The following is a 22,488-nucleotide window of genomic DNA, read 5'->3' as shown; positions in this document are numbered from 1 at the left end:
TTGACAAGTTCGTCGCAACGCGCAAGTCCTGGATTGACTTAGTTATTTTTTTCTATGTTTCACGTTTCAGTTTAAATTTCTTTGCAACGAGCATGCGTGATTCAAAGATTTTACGTCTGCTTTTTGCGCGACGTAATTTTTTTTCCTTTTTTTATTTATTTTGTTTTTACGAGCTTTTCCGGTGTTGGTGATCACTGACAGTAGTATAGCATTGGTACTACTTGACACAGTTTTACAACAAACGCTACAACGCAAAGGATTAATACTAGTAAACTGATATACTGCACACATGGTTAACTCCGTTAGCAATAAACTATAAAAATACATTTTACCTAAACTTTTTTAATAAATTAAATCTAAAGTTAAAATTTGTTTAATCTCGAAACAAAAATAACGAGAGAATAAAAAATTAATTGTTAAAAACCTAATACATCCGTGAGCACAAAAAATCCTGAAAGTAAGCATGTCACAATTTGTCAGAAAATAAAATTAAAAATCACGGTCAATTATCCGAAAATCAAAACCCTCTAATTTCACCCAGAAATGGCGGCTGAAACTGCACACTTCCACCGTTACAACGGTTGTAGTCGCCGGAGATACGTCGCCGGAATAAGAAACCACCGCCGCCTGCTACTTCTAGCTGCAGCTTCTTCTCAACCGATGGATATACACACCAGCAATTCCTACAAACAACTCGGTCTGTTTTTATTATTCAAACCTACTAATTAATAGTTATATTGTATGAAAATTGATGTGGGTTTTGAACTTCTTTAGTTAACTTTAATTAATAATATGCGGTACAAAAAGAATCAACACCTGTCTTTTTTTCTTTTGCTTTTGATACATTTAGTTTCCTAGTCCTATGTGCATAGTAATTTCTCGACCGTTTAAACTCATAGCTCTGTGTTTACGGCGCAGCTTGTTGCCCATTTACCTGCCACTTTTGTTGTAATTGGTTGTTTTTGTCAATGATATAAAATGCTTAAAATTAAAAGTTACAAAATGGGATAGTGTTGGTGTTAAAGCATGGGGAAAATTACTAAAATATTCAAAGTTAGACCGAAAAAATTCAAAAATAGACATGTAATTTAGCGTTTACCAAAGTAATTGCGGGCTTAGCCGGCGTTTCTTTTACCAAAAAGCGTAAGCTAAATCATAGCCGACGAAGCTGATGTGGCGGCTTCTGATTGGACGCAATGAGGGGTGTTTACTTTGGTGAAGGCTAAAATGCCATATCCATTTTTGAAATTTTTTTAGTCAACTTTGACTACTTTGGTAATTTTCCCTATATAGTTTTGCACCTTTGTTGCATATATCAAGATTGTGAAAAGATGTAATGTTTGTTAACTGTTTTTGGTGGTGTTGTGGCGTTGTGTAGGTATGTTTTCACTGAGAAAGAAGATAGAAGATTCTGTTAATCGTGCGGAGATGGTGAGTCTAACCGCGTTGGAGTTTGAAGAAGCGCGACGGATCAAACAGGAAGAGATGATTCGGGAATATGATTTGTGGGATGATTTAGCCAAGTCTAGTGATGTCCTGATCAAGTTGGCTGATAGTGCTAAGGTGGTTGATGCTCTTAAAGACCTTACATATAAGGTGAAGTTATTTACATGTTACCTTTAATATCTTACTAGCAAGCGAGTATGCGTTTTAACTTAATAGATTAAGAAGCCGAATTCAAGGTGTGTTTGGATGTGCATGTGTTCGATGAATCTCACCATTATTTTCTGCATAGGGCTGCAAACGAACCATATGTTCGGCGGGAAGTTCGTTTGTGTTCGTTCGTCTGTTTATTAAAGTATTAAACAAACAAACACGAAAAAGAAATTCTGTTCATTTAGTTAAATGAACGAACAAGAACAAAGGCCACGTTCGTTCATTTATGTTCGTGAATGTTCGGTAACGTGTTCGATAGTTCATTAGTGTTTTTCATTTTTATATTTTATTTAAATACTTCGAAATTCCGAAAAATAAAATATTTAATAAGTGTCAGTGTATTAAATATTTTGTTCGTGAACGCTTGTTTGCGTTCGCTACTTTCCATTTGTGTTCATGAACATTCGGTTTTCGTTCGTTGCTTAAAGTTAACAAACAAACACAAACAACACGAACAAGTTCATTTCCTTAACAAACAAACGCGGACATAAAATCTCGTTCGGTTAGTGTTCGTGAACACATATATTTCTTAACAAACGGACATGAACAAGGTCTTGTTCGTGTTCATTCAGTTCCTTTGCAGCCCGTGTTCATTCAGCTATAGCATCGCCTCGCTGCGCCCGAGCGCCTAGGTTCACGCCTTTAGCGCTTTTGACAACTATGCTTTTATTGAACCCTACTCTGATTTTACGTAGGTTGAAGAAGCTAAACTAATCACAGAGTTAGCTGAGATGGACATCATAAATTACGCGCTTCTTAAGCAAGCATATACCACATCCGTAGATGTGAGCAAGTTTTTAAACAAGTACGAAATGTCCAAACTTCTTAAAGGAAAATATGAATTTGAGGGAGCTTGCATCATAATAGAAGCGGGATCCGAAGGCATTCGATCCGAGGTTCATAAATCATATTTTCTCATTACTTTCTCTATTCCAAAATACTCTAAACTCTTGTTGCTTAATAACACAATGAGACTATTAACCAGATATGGGCAGAACAACTTGTTGGAATGTACATGAAATGGGCTAAGAAGCAAGGTCTAAAGGGAAGAATAGTTGAGAAACGATGTCGGTCCAAAGCAGAAGGGGGCATCAAGTCGGTTATTATCGAGTTTGAACAAAAGTATGCTTACGGTTACTTTTTAGGGGAAAAGGGTACTCACCGAATGATAACCTCTCATCCCGAATCCTTATCTGAGGCATGGCTTGTACATATATTACTCATCCCTGTACTCATATACGTCTTTTCACTTTAGTATTTTGCAGTAGGGATGGGATTGGTACAGTACCGGTACCGAAATCCATAAAACTAGGTACCGATACATGTACTGAATACCTAAAATTGGTATGGGTACAGGTATGGGCACGGGTACGGTATGCGTATTTGGGAAAAAAAACCCATCCCTATTTTGCATGCTAGCACCAAAATTTAACTGGTGTTCTCATTGTTTTTTTTTTTTTTTTTTTTTTTTTTTTTTTTTTTTTTTTTTTTTTGCTCTTTAGGTTAGCTCAGCTGCTGTTGATGTTGTACCTTTGTTTCTTGAAGAAACTTCGGAGTTAAACGTTGATGAGAAAGACTTGAAGATCAACTACGTCCCGTTATGTGAAAATGGTCGAGGTCGAAGAGGGTCAATAGTTCAAATCCAACACTCTCCAACCGGCTTGACGGTTCACTCATCAGGTAGTTCATATCTTCGGAACCTGTTTTGTTCGTTTATGTTTAACATGTAGCCATTAACCAACATGTCTTGTGTTAAAAATGGTGTAGGGGAGAGGAACCAATTTTCAAACAAAATGAAAGCGCTTAATCGGTTGAAGGCGAAGCTGCTAGTAATATTAAATGATCAAGGAGTCTCCAGTATTACCGATATAAAAAAGGACTGTGTTATTGACCATTGGCACCAAGAAACGAGAAGGTATGTGTTTCGTCCATACAAGCTTGTTCAAGATGTAAAAACTGGGATTCAGCTGGCTGACCCGAATTTCGTTTTAAGTGGGAATCTTGACCCGTTTATTAGCGCTCATATAAACAATAGACATGTGTCCGAGTTGGGATAAAAGTTGTGTGTGTGCATGCATATATGATGACCCTCTGATTTTTGAAGATATTGATATGTACTTTGTGAGGGTTTTCATTTGTGAAATTTTGATCGACCCATGATATCTTCAACTAGTATGTTTCTTTGAATCGATGTGGCATTCGATAACCATGAATTACACAGTTCACGGTACCTTACATAAATTGTGAGATAAAATTGTTAATGGCTATAAGATTTCTTCTTTTATGTGCAGTTAATATCGCCGATATATGGCTGATATATCGGTTATCGGTCTCCTGGTGAGATATGGGTGCATAATATCGGTCAGAATATCAATACTGATATTATCGGCGATATTGGATCGATATATCATCGATTTTGCCAATATCAGTACCTTTCATCTTAGTTCTACCATTCGTCTTTCTTCTTATTGCTGCTATTAGTGTTTTAAGTCTTAATTGTTAAATGTTAGTGTTTTAAGTCTTAATGAGTTCCTACTGGCTACAATTGTTAAGTGTCTTGCAAGTTGCAAAAGGTTATTTTGTTAATGGTAGGAAAGTATACATAACTGTTAGTGTTAAATTGCTATATATATAAAGCATGATATTAAAATTATTATTATGTTAACTTGTCAAGTATAATAATAATATTTTAACTCCAAGAATGTTGATGTTAAATCCTCTTCTGGTGAACAGTACATTAACCGGGTCGGTTTTGGGCAAATCCAACATAAATTTGATTTTTGGGTCCACGTGTCATGACTTTATTAGTTCTCTTATCAGACTAAAATTACGCCCCCTTGGTCCACGTGTATGATTTTCTTTGGACAAATTAAGCAGTGTAATAACAATTACACTAGAGATTTAGAGCAAAACTATCGTAATTGAATTGATTACCGCCCGGCGAGGATCCAAACGAAGGAGACGACTAGAAGTGAAGCGCAGCCGTAAACACCAAGAATGGTAGATTGAGAGTATAATTGGTACGTAATCCGGTAGAATAAGATCTCTAGGAACGAAAGGGTGGATTGATTCTGATGCGTCAACTCCGGTCATGTGTAGCTTCGGCACAAGTGGACTTCAGTCAACTTCTGATGGTTGAGTGGGTGTTTGGGATTGCTTATTTTGAGCTCCTTTTAACTTATTAACTTCTTAAAAGTAAATAAGTAATTTTTGTAGTGTTTGGATATGCACTTGAGAAGGAGTTTTTATGGTTTGAAAAGAAGAAAAAGAAAGGTTAAAGTTTGCGACTTTTTTCAAAAAGAAGAAAAGTTGAAAGCAATCCCAAACACCCCTGAAATGTGATAAAAGTTCGATATAGCCCCTTGGTTATTTGAAGTTATGCATTGTTTCAAATGAAGCTATTCAAAATAAAAAATAAATCGAACTGTATGAATTCGTTAGACAAGCTGTATGTGTCGACCGACAAGTACATGGGTGATGTTCGGTTTCATGCAAAAATTTCATGTTTGACATGACACGACTGGTTTAGCACTCCTAACAGAAATTATAAATCCTCAAAAGGGTTTTGTTGAATCTATGAATAAACATGAAAGACATGGCTTAATAAAACCAAATAAGAATCTGTTAACTCTTATCAAAACTGGTCAAAAAACGATCATCCCAAGAGTCAAATTACATCTCTTTTTCGAAGAATGGAAGTGGTCGACCCATTTGCCTCATTCAAATGCTTTCGATACAGTTTCAATATTTCAGGGGCTTCGTCTTCATACCTCTTCACAACCCATTTAAGAAACTTCTTTTCCGAGTACATCAACCACTTTGTAAAGCAAAAATCCTCTTGTTCCTCAACCAACCCTTTCTCCGCTACATACTGATAAACCAAACACCTAGGAATAACCCTCTTCTCTAAGCTAAAACTAATGACTATCGGCCATTGAACAATAAAACTGCTTTCCCAACCCATCGTATTCACAAGAAAATCCAACATTCGTGCAATTTTATCCGTCGAAGCCATCATACACCCCGGACACCGCTCAAACGCGATAAAAATCTCATCTTTTGACCAACCCCACTTCTTATAAATCTCCAGTTTCTTATCCCATGTCAACTTGCTCATAGCCCGAATAGCATGAATCGCCCAAAGAAACCTATATTTCGAAGGGTCAAACCCCATCTCCATCACATCCCTAACAACTTTTCTAAACCTATCCGCAGATGTAAAGAAAGTTCGGGGCTGTCGTGCCAGAAAAGCTCGTATAGTTGCATCAGGAGCCCCTACTTCCAACAACATTCGAACATTTTCCGCAGCATAGACTTGTAAATCATACGTTAACGCTAGTGGGAACCGCTTAATAGCAGTAATAACTAGATCATCTGACCCTAAAACAGTTCTCAAGTAATCAACACTAGGTAAGGCTGTATCTTGAACCTTTGTGTGCAATATAGCTTTTGGTCTAGCAGTCACAATGGCATTGAGATCAGTTCTTGAAAGACCTATATTTTCCAAAATTTGAAAATTGGGCAAAAGGGTCTTTTCAGGATCACATAATAAGATTCTGGGGTACCTACAGATTACCTTTGAAACTTGAGAAATGGTGAAACCTTGGTTGTTTAAAAAGGCAAGAACAGAGTCTGCAAAATTTGGGGATTTTGATAAATCAAGACGTTTGGAGGCTGAAATTGCGGATTCTGGGGAGACCCCACATGAAGTTATGAGGTATGTGACTGTAAATGAGTGTGGATTTGAAGTTTTGGTTGTAAATTGGGGCAATTTGTAGGAAGATTTTGCAGTTGTTCTAAAGATGAAATTAAACAACATTTGTAGGATGGGGGAGATGGAAATTTACCAGGGATGATGATTGATTTGTGATGTAGCAGCATGAGATATGAACTTTGAATCCTAAAACCCTTGATCTTGCAAAGAAAACCCTAATGCTTTCGAGCGATTCCAAGACTATCTTCAATGACGTATGTGACCTCACGGGTAGAATATTTCAGAGTTAAATGCCTGGTTGGTACACTTTGCGAAAATTGCAGACTTGGTCGTAATGGTTCACTAATCAAAGAGTTGGTCCTAATAATTGTAATTTTTGTATTCGAGTCGGGTGGTCCCTGTCACTAACCTGAGTTAGATTTCTCAGTTAAGTCTATATTGAATGACCAAAATACTCTTATTTATTAAAAAAATAGTTATATAAGAACAATATTTAAATCTTTGTGGGCCATCTCTTTTAATTTTTTATTGTTTATGGGTAATCTGGTCATTTTACATAAACTTAACTGAAAAACTTAATATAGGTTAGTGATAAGGACCACCTAAGTGCAAAAATTACAACTATTAGGACCAACTCTGTAATTAGTGAACCATTAGGATCAAGTCTGCAATTTTCGCAAACCACAAGGACCAACCAAGCATTTAACTCAATATTTCAATTATCATTAAATTGTCACATTTATTAACAAATGTATATGTTGACTCACTTGTCCAAAGCCCTTAAGTTGTTTCGTCAGTTTAAGAACTCAGTTGAAAACCTATTTTCTTCTACCAAACTACGCACCCTTTCGGCTTTCAGTGCCTTTGTTATTCATTTCTTAGGAATATCCGACGAGATAGATTCCCACCCAATTCTATATCTTTATATTTCTTGGATATGACCCTAATCATCACAAATGTATCCTTTAGATCCTCATACACTCCGCACCTACATTTTTCGTCATGAGACTATCTTCTACATTCCGCGTCCCACTAATGCTCTTAAATCCTCTACTACTGTTACTACTACTATTGATCATCCTTTATGTTATTTCTCTCTTCTTGCTATTTCTATAGTAGCTACTACTGAGATTACTTTTGCTACTCCCTCTCACTACTAGTTCTACCACCACATCCCCTCCCTCTTCCACCTTCTTCTTTTTATATGACACCATCTCCACGCCCACACTCTTCATCACCACCAACCCCAACCTCACCTCCTACATCTAACAGACTACATATCCCGTATCCGACCTTCTCATCTGATTGTCACTCGTTCTTGTGACCATACTTGTCAACCCAAACATTTCCCCGGTCATGTCTCATCCACCCCTACTTTCAAACCTCAATAGTGGTCGATATGAGAGACTACTATGCGTTCAAAGGTTGTTTTATACACTTCAACACTCCCAGACCAACACTCGAGGCCGCACTCACGCTATTCACACCCCATGGGCCATGGGGGTTGTCTTTCACGCTCTTTTGGGCTGAGTTGGACAAGGGCATTAGACCATGCGTAGTCGTTGGGGTGAATAATGCCCCACCCGTGGGCGTTTTGCGTCATGTGGCAGCCCAATCAGCAATTGGGTGTTTTTCTAAAATGGGTACAGTGGGGATATGGGCATTATGTTAAAAGGGGTGTAAAGAATTAAAAAAAATAAAAAAAAAAACCATGAAAAAAAACTGATTGGCTAAAAAAGAAAAGGGTTAGATGTGATTGACCCATCAAATGGGGCTTGGGCGTGCTTTTAAAACGCCTTGGAACCAAAAACCACAAAACACGCCCATGGGGGCGGCCTTGCCGGCGTTTTGGGGCGTGGAAGAGGGCAAAAACGCCCACAAAACTGCCCACTACGTATGGTATTAGCCATAACACTTAACTAACGTATTTTGTGACATTAATTCTGAATACCAAGATACTTTATGTCAAAATTTATTACTTAAAAAGAGAAATCAAGTTAACTGGTTTGATATACATTAGTATTTTTTGTTTTAAATTTGTAATTCTAAAATATGAATAAACGAAAAATAAAAGAAAGTAAAATATTGTTTAAATAAGTCATTTGTATAAACTTGTGCATAAATGTATAGTGTTCGGTCTCATGCAAAATTTTCAGGTTCAACATGTCAACCCGCAAACATGACACTTTTAGCACCCTACTAAAAATGATATATATTATAGAATTGTTTATCAAAAACATCTGGAGTTCAATAACTATCCAATATGTACTAGATGTTAATCCATAAACATGTAGATAGGAAAAACAATAGGGTTCTATTATACTGAAAAATGGATACAATGAAAACAAAGAAATGCAAATAAATATACAAGCTAATTAAGTAATCTAGCTGAAGGACTAAAAGATGAACCCACTACAGAAATAGTTAACTGTATTATGCTAACACAAGATTGCCTTGAAAATAATAATGTACTAATGTATGCAGCAGCAATCCTGAGATCTTAGAAGCCCTATAAAATCAAATACCAGCAGCAAATTGAGTGCTTAAAAGATCTATGAAACTAAGAAGATAAAAAATTCCCAAAAGGGCTTTGTTGAATCTATGAATCACTTGAAATAAACCAGTAACTTCATAAAGACAGTGTTACAAAAGCCAATGACAATGTGGATTACAGAAACTTTTGTTAATTCATTTCAAAACTCAAATTACATCTCTTTTTCGAAGAATGGAAGTACTCGAACCATTTGCCTCATTCAAATGCTTCCGATACAGTTTCAATATTTCAGGGGCTTCGTCTTCATACCTCTTCATAGCCCAATTGAGAAACTTCGTTTCCGAGTACATCAACCACTTGGTAAAGCAAAAATCCTCATTTTCCTTGATCAACCCTTTCTCCGCTACATACTGATAAACCAAACACCTAGGAATAACCCTCTTCTCTAAACTAAAACAAATGACTATTGGCCGCTGAACAATATAACTCATTTCCCAACCCATCGTATTCACAAGAAAATCCAACATTCGCACAATTTTATCCTCTGAAGACATCATTAACCCCGGATATCGCTCAAAAGCGATAAAAATCTCATCTTTAGACCAACCCCACTTCTTATAAATCGCCAGTTTCTTACCCCACGTCGATTTGCTCATAGACCGGAGAGCATGAATCGCCATAAGAAACCTAACTTTCTTAGGGTTACACCCCATCTCCATCACATCCTTAACAACTTTTCTAAACGTATCCGCGGATGTAAAGAAAGTTCGGGGCTGTCGTGCCAACACAGCTTGTATTGTTGAATAAGAAACCCCTACTTCTAACAGCATTTGAATATTTTCCGCAGCATACACTTGTAAATCATACGTTAACGCTAGCGGGAAACGCTTAATGGCACTAATAACTAAATCACGTGACCCTAAAACAGTTCTCAAGTAATCAACACAAGGCGGGGCTGTATCTTTAAACTTTGAGCGCATAATAGCTTGTGGTGTAGCAGTCACAATTGCATTAAGATCAGTTCTTGAAAGACCTATAGATTTCAAAATTTGAAATTTGGGCAAAAGGGTCTTTTCAGGATCACATAATAAGATTCTGGGGTGCCTACAGATTACCTTTGAAACTTGGGATTTGGTGAAACCATGCTTCTTTAAAAAGGCAAGAACAGAGTCTGCAAAATTTGGGGATTTTGATAAATTAAGATGTTTGGAGGCTGAAATTGCGGATTCTGGAGAAACCCCACATGAAGTTATGAGGTACATGACTGTGAATGAGTGTTGATTTGAAGATTTGGTGGTAAAAGGGGACGATTGGTGGGAAGATGATGATGATAGGAAGCCATGACAACAGAGCTGTTGATGGATATTAGGTCTTGCAGGGGTTGAAATTGTTCTAAAGATGAAATTAAACAACATTGGTAGGGAATTGAGGATGAGGGATATGGAAATATACCTGGGATGATGATTGATTTGTGACGTAGCAGCAGTTCATACATAGGGATTTCAGATATGAAATTTGAATCCAAAAACCCTTGATCTTGCAAAGAAAACCCTAAAATGCTTTCGAGTGTTTTTGAGAACCAACAAACCAGATGAAAGTCATTTCTTTCTTCGATACGGAAAAAAAAAATTTTAACTTTCGTTTTGCATTTTGTGATTTGGTCACTTTAATGTTTTTGTTCTAAATCTTTAAAAATAGTCATTTTACTCCATGATATTTTGATTTTGTCTTCGTTTGCTCTAAGGCTCTAACTAAGTTAAAAAATTTGGTTGAAAGTAAAGGTAATTCAGTAACTTTATATATGAGTATTTAATTACCTATTACTAATTCCTAAAAGAGTTAACTAATAAAAATAAAAAGATAAAATCATTGCTATTTATTCATATATGTACAGACACATATTAAATATCACCCAATTTATCATCATCAGCTCTCACCTTCAAACATCACCCACAACAACCATTAGCACCACCATTACCGCCACCATAATCCACCACCACCACAACTCTCTCTCTCTCTCTCTCTCTCTCTCTGTCTCTCTCTCACACACACACATACACGCACACACACTTACCACCACCATAATCCGTCGCCCCCAATATAATCTGCCGCCGCCACCATCAACGTCTCTGTCTCTTTACATCTAACACCGTCGTTCAGATCTGGCCACCGCTGCAAATCAGGTGTTTGACGCCGCTGCAAATCAGGTCGCCGCTGCAAATCAGGTATTTGACTATGATGCCCTTCACCTCAGTACCACCAATCTCGTTTTTTGTGAGGGATTTTTGGTGAAGGTTTTTTGTTCATATCTGCAATTAGAGAAGGATGAATGGGTTGTACAGATCTGTTGCCGCTATACATGAAATTAGGGTTCAGACAGGGAAGGGTCTGGGTCATTGTTCCAGTATGGTTCAAGGTATTGGTGGTTTGTAAGGTAGGTGGTGGTTGATGGTGATTGGGGTGGTGGTGAATGGTGGTAGTGATGTCGGGTGAGGTGGTGATTGAAAGAGGTTGAGGGTGTGAAAGATTTGTTGGAAATTAGAGGTGAGGCGAGCAGGGTTTTGTTATATGCAGAGAAAGTGTAGAGAGAAGAGAGAGGGCAAAGAGAGAGAAGAAGTTTTGTTGTATATATTATATATAATATAATCTTTTATTTGTAGTGTTACTAAAATACCCTTAGTTATATACTTGAAGTTACCAAAATGCCCTTTCAGATAACAGAAAATTTGGATGGAGTTAGAGGCGGGGAGCAAAATGGAAAAACCATAGCAAACTATTGGAAGAAAATGACTATTTTTAAAGGTTTGGGGCAAAACCGTTAAAGTGACTAAACCACAGGGAGCAAAACGGAAGTTTACAAAAAAAATTATATGTCGAGTTGAAATGAAGAGAAAAAAATGTGTAATTTTACAATTGTTGGGTTTTTTTTAAATTAACTAGTAGATTTTCCATCCGCGCGTTGCGGCGGGGACCCAATGACTGCAAAACGCGTGTCAGTAACGACAAGCAGATATCGAATATCGAATATCAAAACATAAATAAAAATGGAGTAAAATGCACGGATAGTCCCTGTGGTTTGGTAAAATTTCACCATTAGTCCCCAAGTTTTGGAAATTACACCCGTGCTCCCTGTGGTTTGACAGTTTGTTACTCGGATAGTCCCTGAAATAGATGTCCGTTAGTTTTCTCCGTTAAATCTATGTTAAATGACAAAATTACCCCTATACACACATAACGAATAAAGCCTTTGAAAAATTTCTTGTCTGTACATAAAACCCAATAGTTGTGCATCCCTTATCCCACATCACCACCACCTCCATCACACACTGCCATCACCACCTGCCTCCACCCCCATAACCAATGCAACCACCAGCTGTCACCATCCCCAACGCCACAATACCAACCACCATCAAACCGACAAAGAATCCTTGTTTCCTTCCATAAAATCAAACCAATGAAACCCTAATTTTAAAAATCAAATCGATTTGGGGCTATAAACAAAGCGGTGGTGGTACCTGGTGGTTAACGATGACACACATCAAGATAAGACAATGAATCCGCATTGTTTAGGTTCCACCCCACTTATCTCTTCTGTACGGTAGTGGAGGTATGTGTGAAGGTAGGGAAGGAGAGGTGGATGACGGTGATAATGGGATGTGGTAAACGATGGTAGTTGTGATAGGAGGTGGTTGTAACGGTGGTGGTGGAAGGTGGTGTCGACCCCTACCACAAAAACCTAATTTCAGATGGTCACTGCCGTAGTTGTCAACCTACAATATCACCAATATCTCCCCATCGCTGGAACATTAACCATAATTGTTATCTCTAATCACAACCAAACAACGAAACCCTGACCCGACCAGATATGAGTCTGACATCTCCGATGGAATCCCTTTCCTCACTTTAGCAGTTGAACGCGTCAAGGCGATGCACATGCCGGAGTGGGGTCGTTGATCTGAAGTTCACCGGCTCCTCTCTCTCGTAATTTCTCTCTCTCTCTCTCGTGATTTCTCTCTCTCTATTTTTATCTGATGGGAGCACCGTTGTTAATGGTGGTAGAAGCTGATGGGTGGAGGTTAAGGATGAGCTGGTGGTATGTGGGCCCCACAAATAAACAAAAAGATTATTTTTTTCTTAAGTAAGGGCATTTTAGTCATTTCAAGTGGACTTAACGATAAAACTAACGGACATCCACTCTAGGGACTATCCGAGTAACAAGCTGTCAAACCACAGGGAGCACGGGTGTAATTTCCAAAAGTTGGGGACTAAGGGTGAAATTTTACCAAACCACAGGGACTAACCGGACATTTTACTCATAAAAATGTCATGAAAAAGTGGGTACCGGTACCGAATATACCTGGTACGGTACTGGTACGACACCAGTATAGTATTTGAGGGTAAAAACCGATGAATACCGGTACCGAACCGGTACCGAAAATACACCCGGTTTGGTAAATTTGATACCGGTACCTGATACCATTCATTCAATTCTATTTTTATTACTATTCATTCCATTGTGTTTTTAATATATAGGTAATTTTAGTGGTTAAATGGTAAATGGTAAAATCTTTTATATTTTTTTATTCACTTCCAATTGTTTTTACTTTCATTTCCTTACAATTTTTTTACTAGTAATCTATGGTTATTTATTAAAGAGTTAAATGCTTGGTTGGTTCCTATGGTTTGTAAATATTGCAGACTTTATCTAAGTGGTTTAATAACTACACACTTGGTCCTAGTGATTGTAATTTTTACACTCGTATGGTCCTTATCAGTTATCATTAACCTAGGTTAGATTTCTCAGTTAAGTATATGTAAAATGCCTATTTTACCCTTGAACATTAAAAAAATAAAAATATAACACACATGGTCCATCTTCTTCACATCTCTCTCTCTCTAAGAAAACCATACCACCACCACCCATCTTATCCCTTTGAGTTAAATGCCATTTTAGTCCCTGTGTTTTGTGTCATTTTGTTAGTTTAGTCCAAAGGTTTCATTTTTCTCCTGTGGGTCTAAAAAGGTTTCAACGCTGCCATTTTAGTCCACTGGGTTAAGTTCATCCATTTTTTCTGTTAACGAGAAGGGCAATTTAACCATTTTGTATGGCCGAATTGTCCTTCTAGTTAACAGAATTACATATAAAATGACCGAATTGCCCTTCTCGTTAACAGAAAAATGGATGAATTTAACCTAGTGGACTAAAATGGCATCGGTGAAACTTTTTTGGACCCACAGGAGAAAAATGAAACCTTTGGACTAAACTGGCAAAATGGCCCAAACCACAGGGATTAAAATGACATTTAACTCTATCCCTTTTTTAAAACTTGCAACCTAACTTTACTAAAAAAATTCATCTTCTTCCACCACCATCACCTACCCACCACCAACAGCGACAACCACCACCATTACCACTGTTGTTCAAATACCGACACACCACCATGAACCACCATCAATCTCCACCGCAACCAACCATCGTACACCCCTAATCTCTCCATCTGACATGCAACCAACCACCTTACACCCCTAAACCACCACCAACCACTTCCCTCCGATCTGCAACCAACCAATGTACATCCCTAACCCCCATCATCATCGAATCATCCAACCACCGTACACCCCTAACCACCACAAACCACCTCCCTCCAACTTCTACTGCACACCCCTAACCTCTCCCTCCGACCTGAAACATCCCCCCGCCGATCTACCACGCATTCCTTCCGGCTAGCTGGAACTTAAACTAAAACCTAAACCACAACTTAAACTAAAACCTAAATCGGATTGTATTACGAAGAGAGAGAGAGAGAGAGAGAGAGAGAGAGGCCTGGGCAGGGAGAGAGAAAGTGTGGTGCTTGTAGTGGTGGTAGTGGGTGTTCGATGGTGGAAGTGTGGTGGTGGTGGTGGTGGGTGTTCAGTTGTGGTGGTGTTTGTTTGAGAAAAGAAAAAGAAACTTGGGTAGAGAGAGAGAGAGAGAGAGAGAGAGAGAGAGAGAGAGATAGGTGGGTAGTAGTGATGTTGGTGATTTAGGGAAGAAGAAGTGGGGGTGGGACCCACAGACATATTTGTTTTAATTAAACTATTTTCTATTTATTGTTTTTCTTAATAAGTAAGGGTGCTTTAGTAATTCAATACAAACTTAACTGGATAACTTAACAGAGGTTAGTGATAAGGACCACATGAGTGCAAAAATTACAACCACGGGGACCAAGTGTGTAATTATTAAACCACTGGAACTAAGTCTACAATATTTACAAACCACAGGGACCAACCAAGAATTTAACTCTTTATTAAACTAGCAACTTAAAATAGTGGTTAAAAGTCCAACCAAAACCACCAATTACAATAAAGTGGCGGGTAAACGACACCAAATTAAGCTGCAACCCCCTTTTGGATAACAAAACCCATCCTATTAAAGACAAAACTATGAGATTTAGGGGTCGAGAAATTACAATGCATGACCTGCTGGACCTTGTTCAGGAATTCCACCGCCTTCAGGCCAGGGAACCAAATGTGTCAAAGGCAAAAGGGATAGACACGTGTTGACCATAATCGTCAACCCAAACACTTCCTCGGTCATGTTGACCATAATCGTCAACCCAAACACTTCCAGGGCCACACACTTCACCACCACTAACCCCAACCTCACCTCCTACATCTAGCAGACTACATATTCGACCTTCTCATCCGATTGTCACTTGTTCTTGTGACCATAATCGTCAACCCAAACACTTCCTCGGTCATGTTCTTCTTCATGTCTCCTCCACTCCTACTTTCAAGTTTCAAACATCAATGCATTCAAAGATTACTCTATACCTTCCATCCCTATGTAGGTATTGGTGCAAGCTTTTTCTTAGGCTAACATCGTTGGATGACAAAGGCACCCAAAAGTGCCATGGTTTGATGGTGTTGGACTTGAAGGTTTTTGTAGGCAACCATTAGTGGTTTTTGAGGGGGTTGAAGGTTGTTGGATTTCACACCCCAACCAATGGCGGAAACATCGGGATGAGACGAAGTGTGAAGATTGCTCGAGACCTCATAACACTATTTGTGACGATAATTAAATAATTCCCATTTCATTTCATAACTTTCAATTGTCAACATTACATAAACTCAAGTAACAACAACTTCAAAAGAAATACATGATAACATAAGCAAAATTGATACGACATATTAAACCTAAACGTCTATATGTGTATCTAGGCATCAACGCTACTTCTTTTCATAGCATCGTCATCATCAACCTGTAACATGTTTAAAATACAATTCAATGCAAAAGCAAAGGCGAGTATACAAGTTTGGTACGTACATAACAAAAGATAAGTTTTAAACAATTCCTCATAGCAAGCATGTGATTCAAGATAAACATTTAAATATGGCATGTGTCTAACATATCAAACCAAAAGAGACGCAACATGCTCATGACATAACCTCAAGTCTACGGGCGGGTCGTCAATCCTATAGCGCTACATATGTCACGGTTAGGCTCGTACGAAGTTAATGATAAGTTCAACACATAAGAATCACCCAAGTTTAAAGTATCAAGCCATCACGTATACAAGCATGTTATAGGAATGTTCATGTGTTTAAGCAAAATGTTCATGTGTAAGTTTTTGATAAGTAAACATGTTACACCCCAAAAGTGGTAAAAGTAAAAAGGGGGAAATACGAGTATACTCACATAATTGCTAAGTCTTCCGATTATCCAAGTTGACGAGGGTATGAAATTAGGAGGATAGAACAACGAGGTCACCCTAGATGGGCAACGAAGGTGTATGAGTAAACGGAAATATGACGGCGGATATGAAGGGGAATATAGAGTATAACTCGCAGATATATATGCATATAAACATATACCTATACATATACTTTATATAGTTTATGCAAAGATTATAAATTACGTTTACCGGAAATATTGGGGAATTATTGGCAAAATAAAAATACATTTACAATTATTTTATAAAATACTTGAACTTCGATAACTTTTGTTTTATAAATAAACACATATTGTTTTACGGAATTTTACGAAAAACGGGCAGAGTTTCCTCTGTTTTTGGACGATCCTGACAACCAAGTTGTCTTTATGTTTGTCAAAAACTCAATCCATTCAATAGCAATATAAGTAATATGTGTCGTATTTTTGTCGTGAATAATCACAAATATATATATTATTTGAAACGAAAATGTTGGCATTAACAATATCTTTTATTGTGCAAAATTAATGTGTGTTTCATAGTTTACCAAAGATAAACGAAACAAACAAAAGACATTGATCGAAACGAAAATGAGTAAAAAGAATCGCTACCGAGTGGTGATGTTGACCGTGGTTGACCAACCCGAACCCGCTGGACTGTTGACTATTGTTGACTGAACCTGACCCGAACTGAACACGAACCGAAGCAAACCAAATTCAAATCTGCTAAGGTTTGGCGTGAACCCGAGCTAACTGAAACAAAACCGAACTTATCCGCCCAAACCTACGACTGGACCCGACCCGATATATTCTCGGACCCGAACATGAACTGGTCATCGATAGCAACAACCAAATCACTACCAATCTTCAGTTTTGTAAGAAATGAAGAGAAAGGGGAAGTGTTTACCGGGAATCTCGTCGGAGAAACACCACCGTCACCATCAGTCACCGTCGCTGCTGCTGCCGCCCGTGCTGTGCGACGCCGTCGTGAGTCGAGCCGCCGTGAGATGAGTCGCCGAGAGACCACCGCAGATGCGGTTCGCCGGAAAACGACAGTTCCGCCGTCTTTCTCTTTCTCCATGCTCTGATCTCTCTCTGTCTCTTCTTCACGCTGCTCGCCGCTGAGTGCCTCCGAGGGTCGGCTCCGGTGACCGACAAAATGACAGAGAAAGATGGGTTAAATGGTTGAGGGTGTGTGGATTTGATGGAACTCTGATCTCCATTTTTGTGTGAGTGAAGTGTATTTGCAGACAACACAATCAACAGGAGAGAATTATGTGGGGAGTGGCTGAACATATCAACTTAGGGTTAGCTCAAGTTAAATACTAGGTTTTTACCCTAATGGTCCCTTGACTTTAAATAAACCAACTTATGTCATGAGTTTTTTTTTATATAAAGGATCTAACTTTACAACTAACCTACTAGGTTAGTTTATATCTTTTCTAACTTTAAAGTTTAACGAGACTAACTATATTATTATAAAAAAAATAAACTTTTAAATTGTAAAATCAATTAGTTTAATTAATTAAACCATGCATAGATAAAAAAAATTATATAACGAATTAGATTTAAGAATAAAGATTTCCAACGATATAACGGATTATAATTTTTGAAAGGGGCAAACTCCTATATATAGATTTTTAAGTCTCGATTTCTAAATTAGGAAAGTTATGGAAACGCGGAGCGTTACAGTCTCCCCTCCTACATCTAGCAGACTACATATTCGACCTTCTCATCCGATTGTCACTTGTTCTTGTGACCATAATCGTCAACCCAAACACTTCCTCGGTCATGTTCTTCTTCATGTCTCCTCCACTCCTACTTTCAAGTTTCAAACATCAATGCATTCAAAGATTACTCTATACCTTCCATCCCTATGTAGGTATTGGTGCAAGCTTTTTCTTAGGCTAACATCGTTGGATGACAAAGGCACCCAAAAGTGCCATGATTTGATGGTGTTGGACTTGAAGGTTTTTGTAGGCAACCATTAGTGGTTTTTGAGGGGGTTGAAGGTTGTTGGATTTTACACCCCAACCAATGGCGGAAACATCGGGATGAGACGAAGTGTGAAGATTGCTCGAGACCTCATAACACTATTTGTGACGATAAATAAATAATTCCCATTTCATTTCATAACTTTCAATTGTCAACATTACATAAACTCAAGTAACAACAACTTCAAAAGAAATACATGATAACATAAGCAAAATTGATACGACATATTAAACCTAAACGTCTATATGTGTATCTAGGCATCAACGCTACTTCTTTTCATAGCATCGTCATCATCAACCAGTAACATGTTTAAAATACAATTCAATGCAAAAGCAAAGGCGAGTATACAAGTTTGGTACGTACATAACAAAAGATAAGTTTTAAACAATTCCTCATAGCAAGCATGTGATTCAAGATAAACATTTAAATATGGCATGTGTCTAACATATCAAACCAAAAGAGACGCAACATGCTCATGACATAACCTCAAGTCTACGGGCGGGTCGTCAATCCTATAGCGCTACATATGTCACGGTTAGGCTCGTACGAAGTTAATGATAAGTTCAACACATAAGAATCACCCAAGTTTAAAGTATCAAGCCATCACGTATACAAGCATGTTATAGGAATGTTCATGTGTTTAAGCAAAATGTTCATGTGTAAGTTTTTGATAAGTAAACATGTTACACCCCAAAAGTGGTAAAAGTAAAAAGGGGGAAATACGAGTATACTCACATAATTGCTAAGTCTTCCGATTATCCAAGTTGACGAGGGTATGAAATTAGGAGGATAGAACAACGAGGTCACCCTAGATGGGCAACGAAGGTGTATGAGTAAACGGAAATATGACGACGGACATGAAGGGGAATATAGAGTATAACTCGCAGATATATATGCATATAAACATATACCTATACATATACTTTATATAGTTTATGCAAAGATTATAAATTACGTTTACCGGAAATATTGGGGAATTATTGGCAAAATAAAAATACATTTACAATTATTTTATAAAATACTTGAACTTCGATAACTTTTGTTTTATAAATAAACACATATTGTTTTACGGAATTTTACGAAAAACGGGCAGAGTTTCCTCTGTTTTTGGACGATCCTGACAACCAAGTTGTCTTTATGTTTGTCAAAAACTCAATCCATTCAATAGCAATATAAGTAATATGTGTCGTATTTTTGTCGTGAATAATCACAAATATATATATTATTTGAAACGAAAATGTTGGCATTAACAATATCTTTTATTGTGCAAAATTAATGTGTGTTTCGTAGTTTACCAAAGATAAACGAAACAAACAAAAGACATTGATCGAAACGAAAATGAGTAAAAAGAATCGCTACCGAGTGGTGATGTTGACCGTGGTTGACCAACCCGAACCCGCTGGACTGTTGACTATTGTTGACTGAACCTGACCCGAACTGAACACGAGCCGAAGCAAACCAAATTCAAATCTGCTAAGGTTTGGCGTGAACCCGAGCTAACTGAAACAAAACCGAACTTATCCGCCCAAACCTACGACTGGACCCGACCCGATATATTCTCGGACCCGAACATGAACTGGTCATCGATAGCAACAACCAAATCACTACCAATCTTCAGTTTTGTAAGAAATGAAGAGAAAGGGGAAGTGTTTACCGGGAATCTCGTCGGAGAAACACCACCGTCACCATCAGTCACCGTCGCTGCTGCTGCCGCCCGTGCTGTGCGACGCCGTCGTGAGTCGAGCCGCCGTGAGATGAGTCGCCAAGAGACCACCGCAGATGCGGTTCGCCGGAAAACGACAGTTCCGCCGTCTTTCTCTTTCTCCATGCTCTGATCTCTCTCTGTCTCTTCTTCATGCTGCTCGCCGCTGAGTGCCTCCGAGGGTCGGCTCCGGTGACCGACAAAATGACAGAGAAAGATGGGTTAAATGGTTGAGGGTGTGTGGATTTGATGGAGCTCTGATCTCCATTTTTGTGTGAGTGAAGTGTATTTGCAGACAACACAATCAACAGGAGAGAATTATGTGGGGAGCGGCTGAACATATCAACTTAGGGTTAGCTCAAGTTAAATACTAGGTTTTTACCCCAATGGTCCGTTGACTTTAAATAAACCAACTTATGTCATGAGTTTTTTTTTTATATAAAGGATCTAACTTTACAATTAACCTACTAGGTTAGTTTATATCTTTTCTAACCTTAAAGTTTAACGAGACTAACTATATTATTATAAAAAAATAAACTTTTAAATTGTAAAATCAATTAGTTTAATTAATTAAACCATGCATAGATAAAAAAAATTATATAACGAATTTGATTTAAGAATAAAGATTTCCAACGATATAACGGATTATAATTTTTGAAAGGGGCAAACTCCTATATATAGATTTTTAAGTCTCGATTTCTAAATTAGGAAAGTTATGGAAACGCGGAGCGTTACATTAGAAGTGATAATTTATGGTGGTATTGAAGAGCACATGAATATACTATAACAATGTATAAATAACATCAATTCAATCAAATTCTCATATTTGAAAATCAACAACTTAGCAAATCCAAGGTGTTTGAAGTAAATTTCCATCATGCTGCAAGCCTTCTTTCAACAAAAAACCCAAACCCTTATTAACATTACATAAAAGAACACAAACAAGAGAAATTGATAAAGATGAACTAATTTCATACAATCATGTTGTGTTCGACTAGTATGTTTTAGTTAGATTATTATAAATTGATTAGAAGAAAGGCTCAAAGGTAAGATCAATACACTTGAGTTTTGGTATATTAATACTTCATTAGTTAATACTTTCAATTATTATTCTAAGTGCCTATTGAATATAAAGTTAATAATAGATTACGTAATAATATCTTTAAGGCATTTAATTTAGAGAAAATTTCACTTTTTGTCCTTTATGTTTGCATTGAATTTTGAAACGTGCCCTTTTAAAATTTTTAGTTTCAATTTATGTCCAAAAAACACATGTTTTGTATCACTTTATGTCCTTTCCACCAAACTGAGTTAATTTACTTAGTTAGGTTTATTTAATGCAAGGGTATAATTGTCATTTGAAGTTTGATTGTAGCTGTGTCCCTTTATATTCTTCACAACGCATAATTATCCTTTTAATTTCACTCATTGATCTCAATCATCCTCCTAATTTCTGCAATCAAACTTCGACGATAAACCCTAATTCAGACACCAATGGAAGACAATTTATGATCCGACAACACTTATCCCAATCTGATATCGATGCCTTCTACAGTAATTTTTAGGGTTTTGAGTTTCGTTTATTGAAATTATGAATAATACTAATCGATCATTGCATAATACTAATCGATCATTGCATAATGCAGTGGGGTTCCCAAGTCTGTTCACCATTAAGCTTCATCACAGTGGCAGATTCACCCGATTTCCCGATAGGGCTTATGTTGAAGGAGAGTGCAATTTTATTGACTTGTTAGATGAAGATAAGTTCTCTGTGCATGAACTGGATTGTATCGTGGACAAGTTTGGCCTTCCAAGCGATATTGAAAGGTATTATCACTTTTGTGTTCCTGGTGAGAATCTTGATTTTGGGCTAAGGGCTTTAGGAAGTGATGCAGATGTTTAAGATTTTATCAAAGTTATTCCTCAGTCTAGGGTGATGAATGTGTATTGTGAGTATGCTATAACAACTGTGCATACTTATTTCTGCTCCCCAACCAAGTTTAGGGTGCAAGAAATAACTGATGAGGAGATCATGACGATGGAAAACATCAATGCTAGTAAGAATAGGTTATTGTTAGGATGGAATGGTAGTGTTGAAAATGATGTAGGACAGAGTAGTGTTCAACTAGAAACAGGGCATATTAGTGTTGAACATGAAGTATGACAAAGTAGTGTGCAATATGAAATTGATATTACAATGGATGATCTTGAGTTTGACCCATTCTTTGGTGAGAATC

General features: G+C 37.6%; 3 protein-coding genes across 3 annotated transcripts; 1 reads left to right on the top strand and 2 right to left on the bottom strand.

Moving 5' to 3' along the window:
* Positions 1-457: 457 nt before the first annotated feature.
* On the top strand, positions 458-3,843 carry LOC110865339 (peptide chain release factor PrfB3, chloroplastic). The gene is made up of 6 exons (XM_022114580.2): positions 458-697; positions 1,379-1,596; positions 2,352-2,552; positions 2,642-2,854; positions 3,159-3,336; positions 3,424-3,843. The coding sequence occupies exons 1-6, from the start codon at positions 544-546 to the stop codon at positions 3,711-3,713; spliced, it is 1,254 nt and encodes a 417-aa protein (XP_021970272.1). The 5' UTR covers positions 458-543; the 3' UTR covers positions 3,714-3,843.
* A 1,221-nt stretch (positions 3,844-5,064) lies between these two features.
* Positions 5,065-6,651, bottom strand: LOC110865340. Its single transcript, XM_022114581.2, has 2 exons — positions 6,504-6,651; positions 5,065-6,150 (listed from the first exon to the last, which is right to left on the bottom strand). Exons 1-2 carry the CDS (start codon positions 6,535-6,537, stop codon positions 5,324-5,326), a joined length of 861 nt encoding a protein of 286 aa, XP_021970273.1. The 5' UTR covers positions 6,538-6,651; the 3' UTR covers positions 5,065-5,323.
* Positions 6,652-8,923: 2,272 nt separating this feature from the next.
* On the bottom strand, positions 8,924-10,482 carry LOC110865341. The gene has a single exon (XM_035974553.1). The coding sequence runs from the start codon at positions 10,277-10,279 to the stop codon at positions 9,071-9,073; it is 1,209 nt and encodes a 402-aa protein (XP_035830446.1). The 5' UTR covers positions 10,280-10,482; the 3' UTR covers positions 8,924-9,070.
* Between the last annotated feature and the right edge of the window lie 12,006 nt (positions 10,483-22,488).

This window comes from Helianthus annuus, chromosome 6 (genome assembly GCF_002127325.2).
Source record: "Helianthus annuus cultivar XRQ/B chromosome 6, HanXRQr2.0-SUNRISE, whole genome shotgun sequence".
NCBI classification, from domain to species: domain Eukaryota; kingdom Viridiplantae; phylum Streptophyta; class Magnoliopsida; order Asterales; family Asteraceae; genus Helianthus; species Helianthus annuus.
The sequence above is the reverse complement of the archived record's forward strand: the minus strand, read 5'-3'. Positions and strand labels throughout refer to the sequence as shown.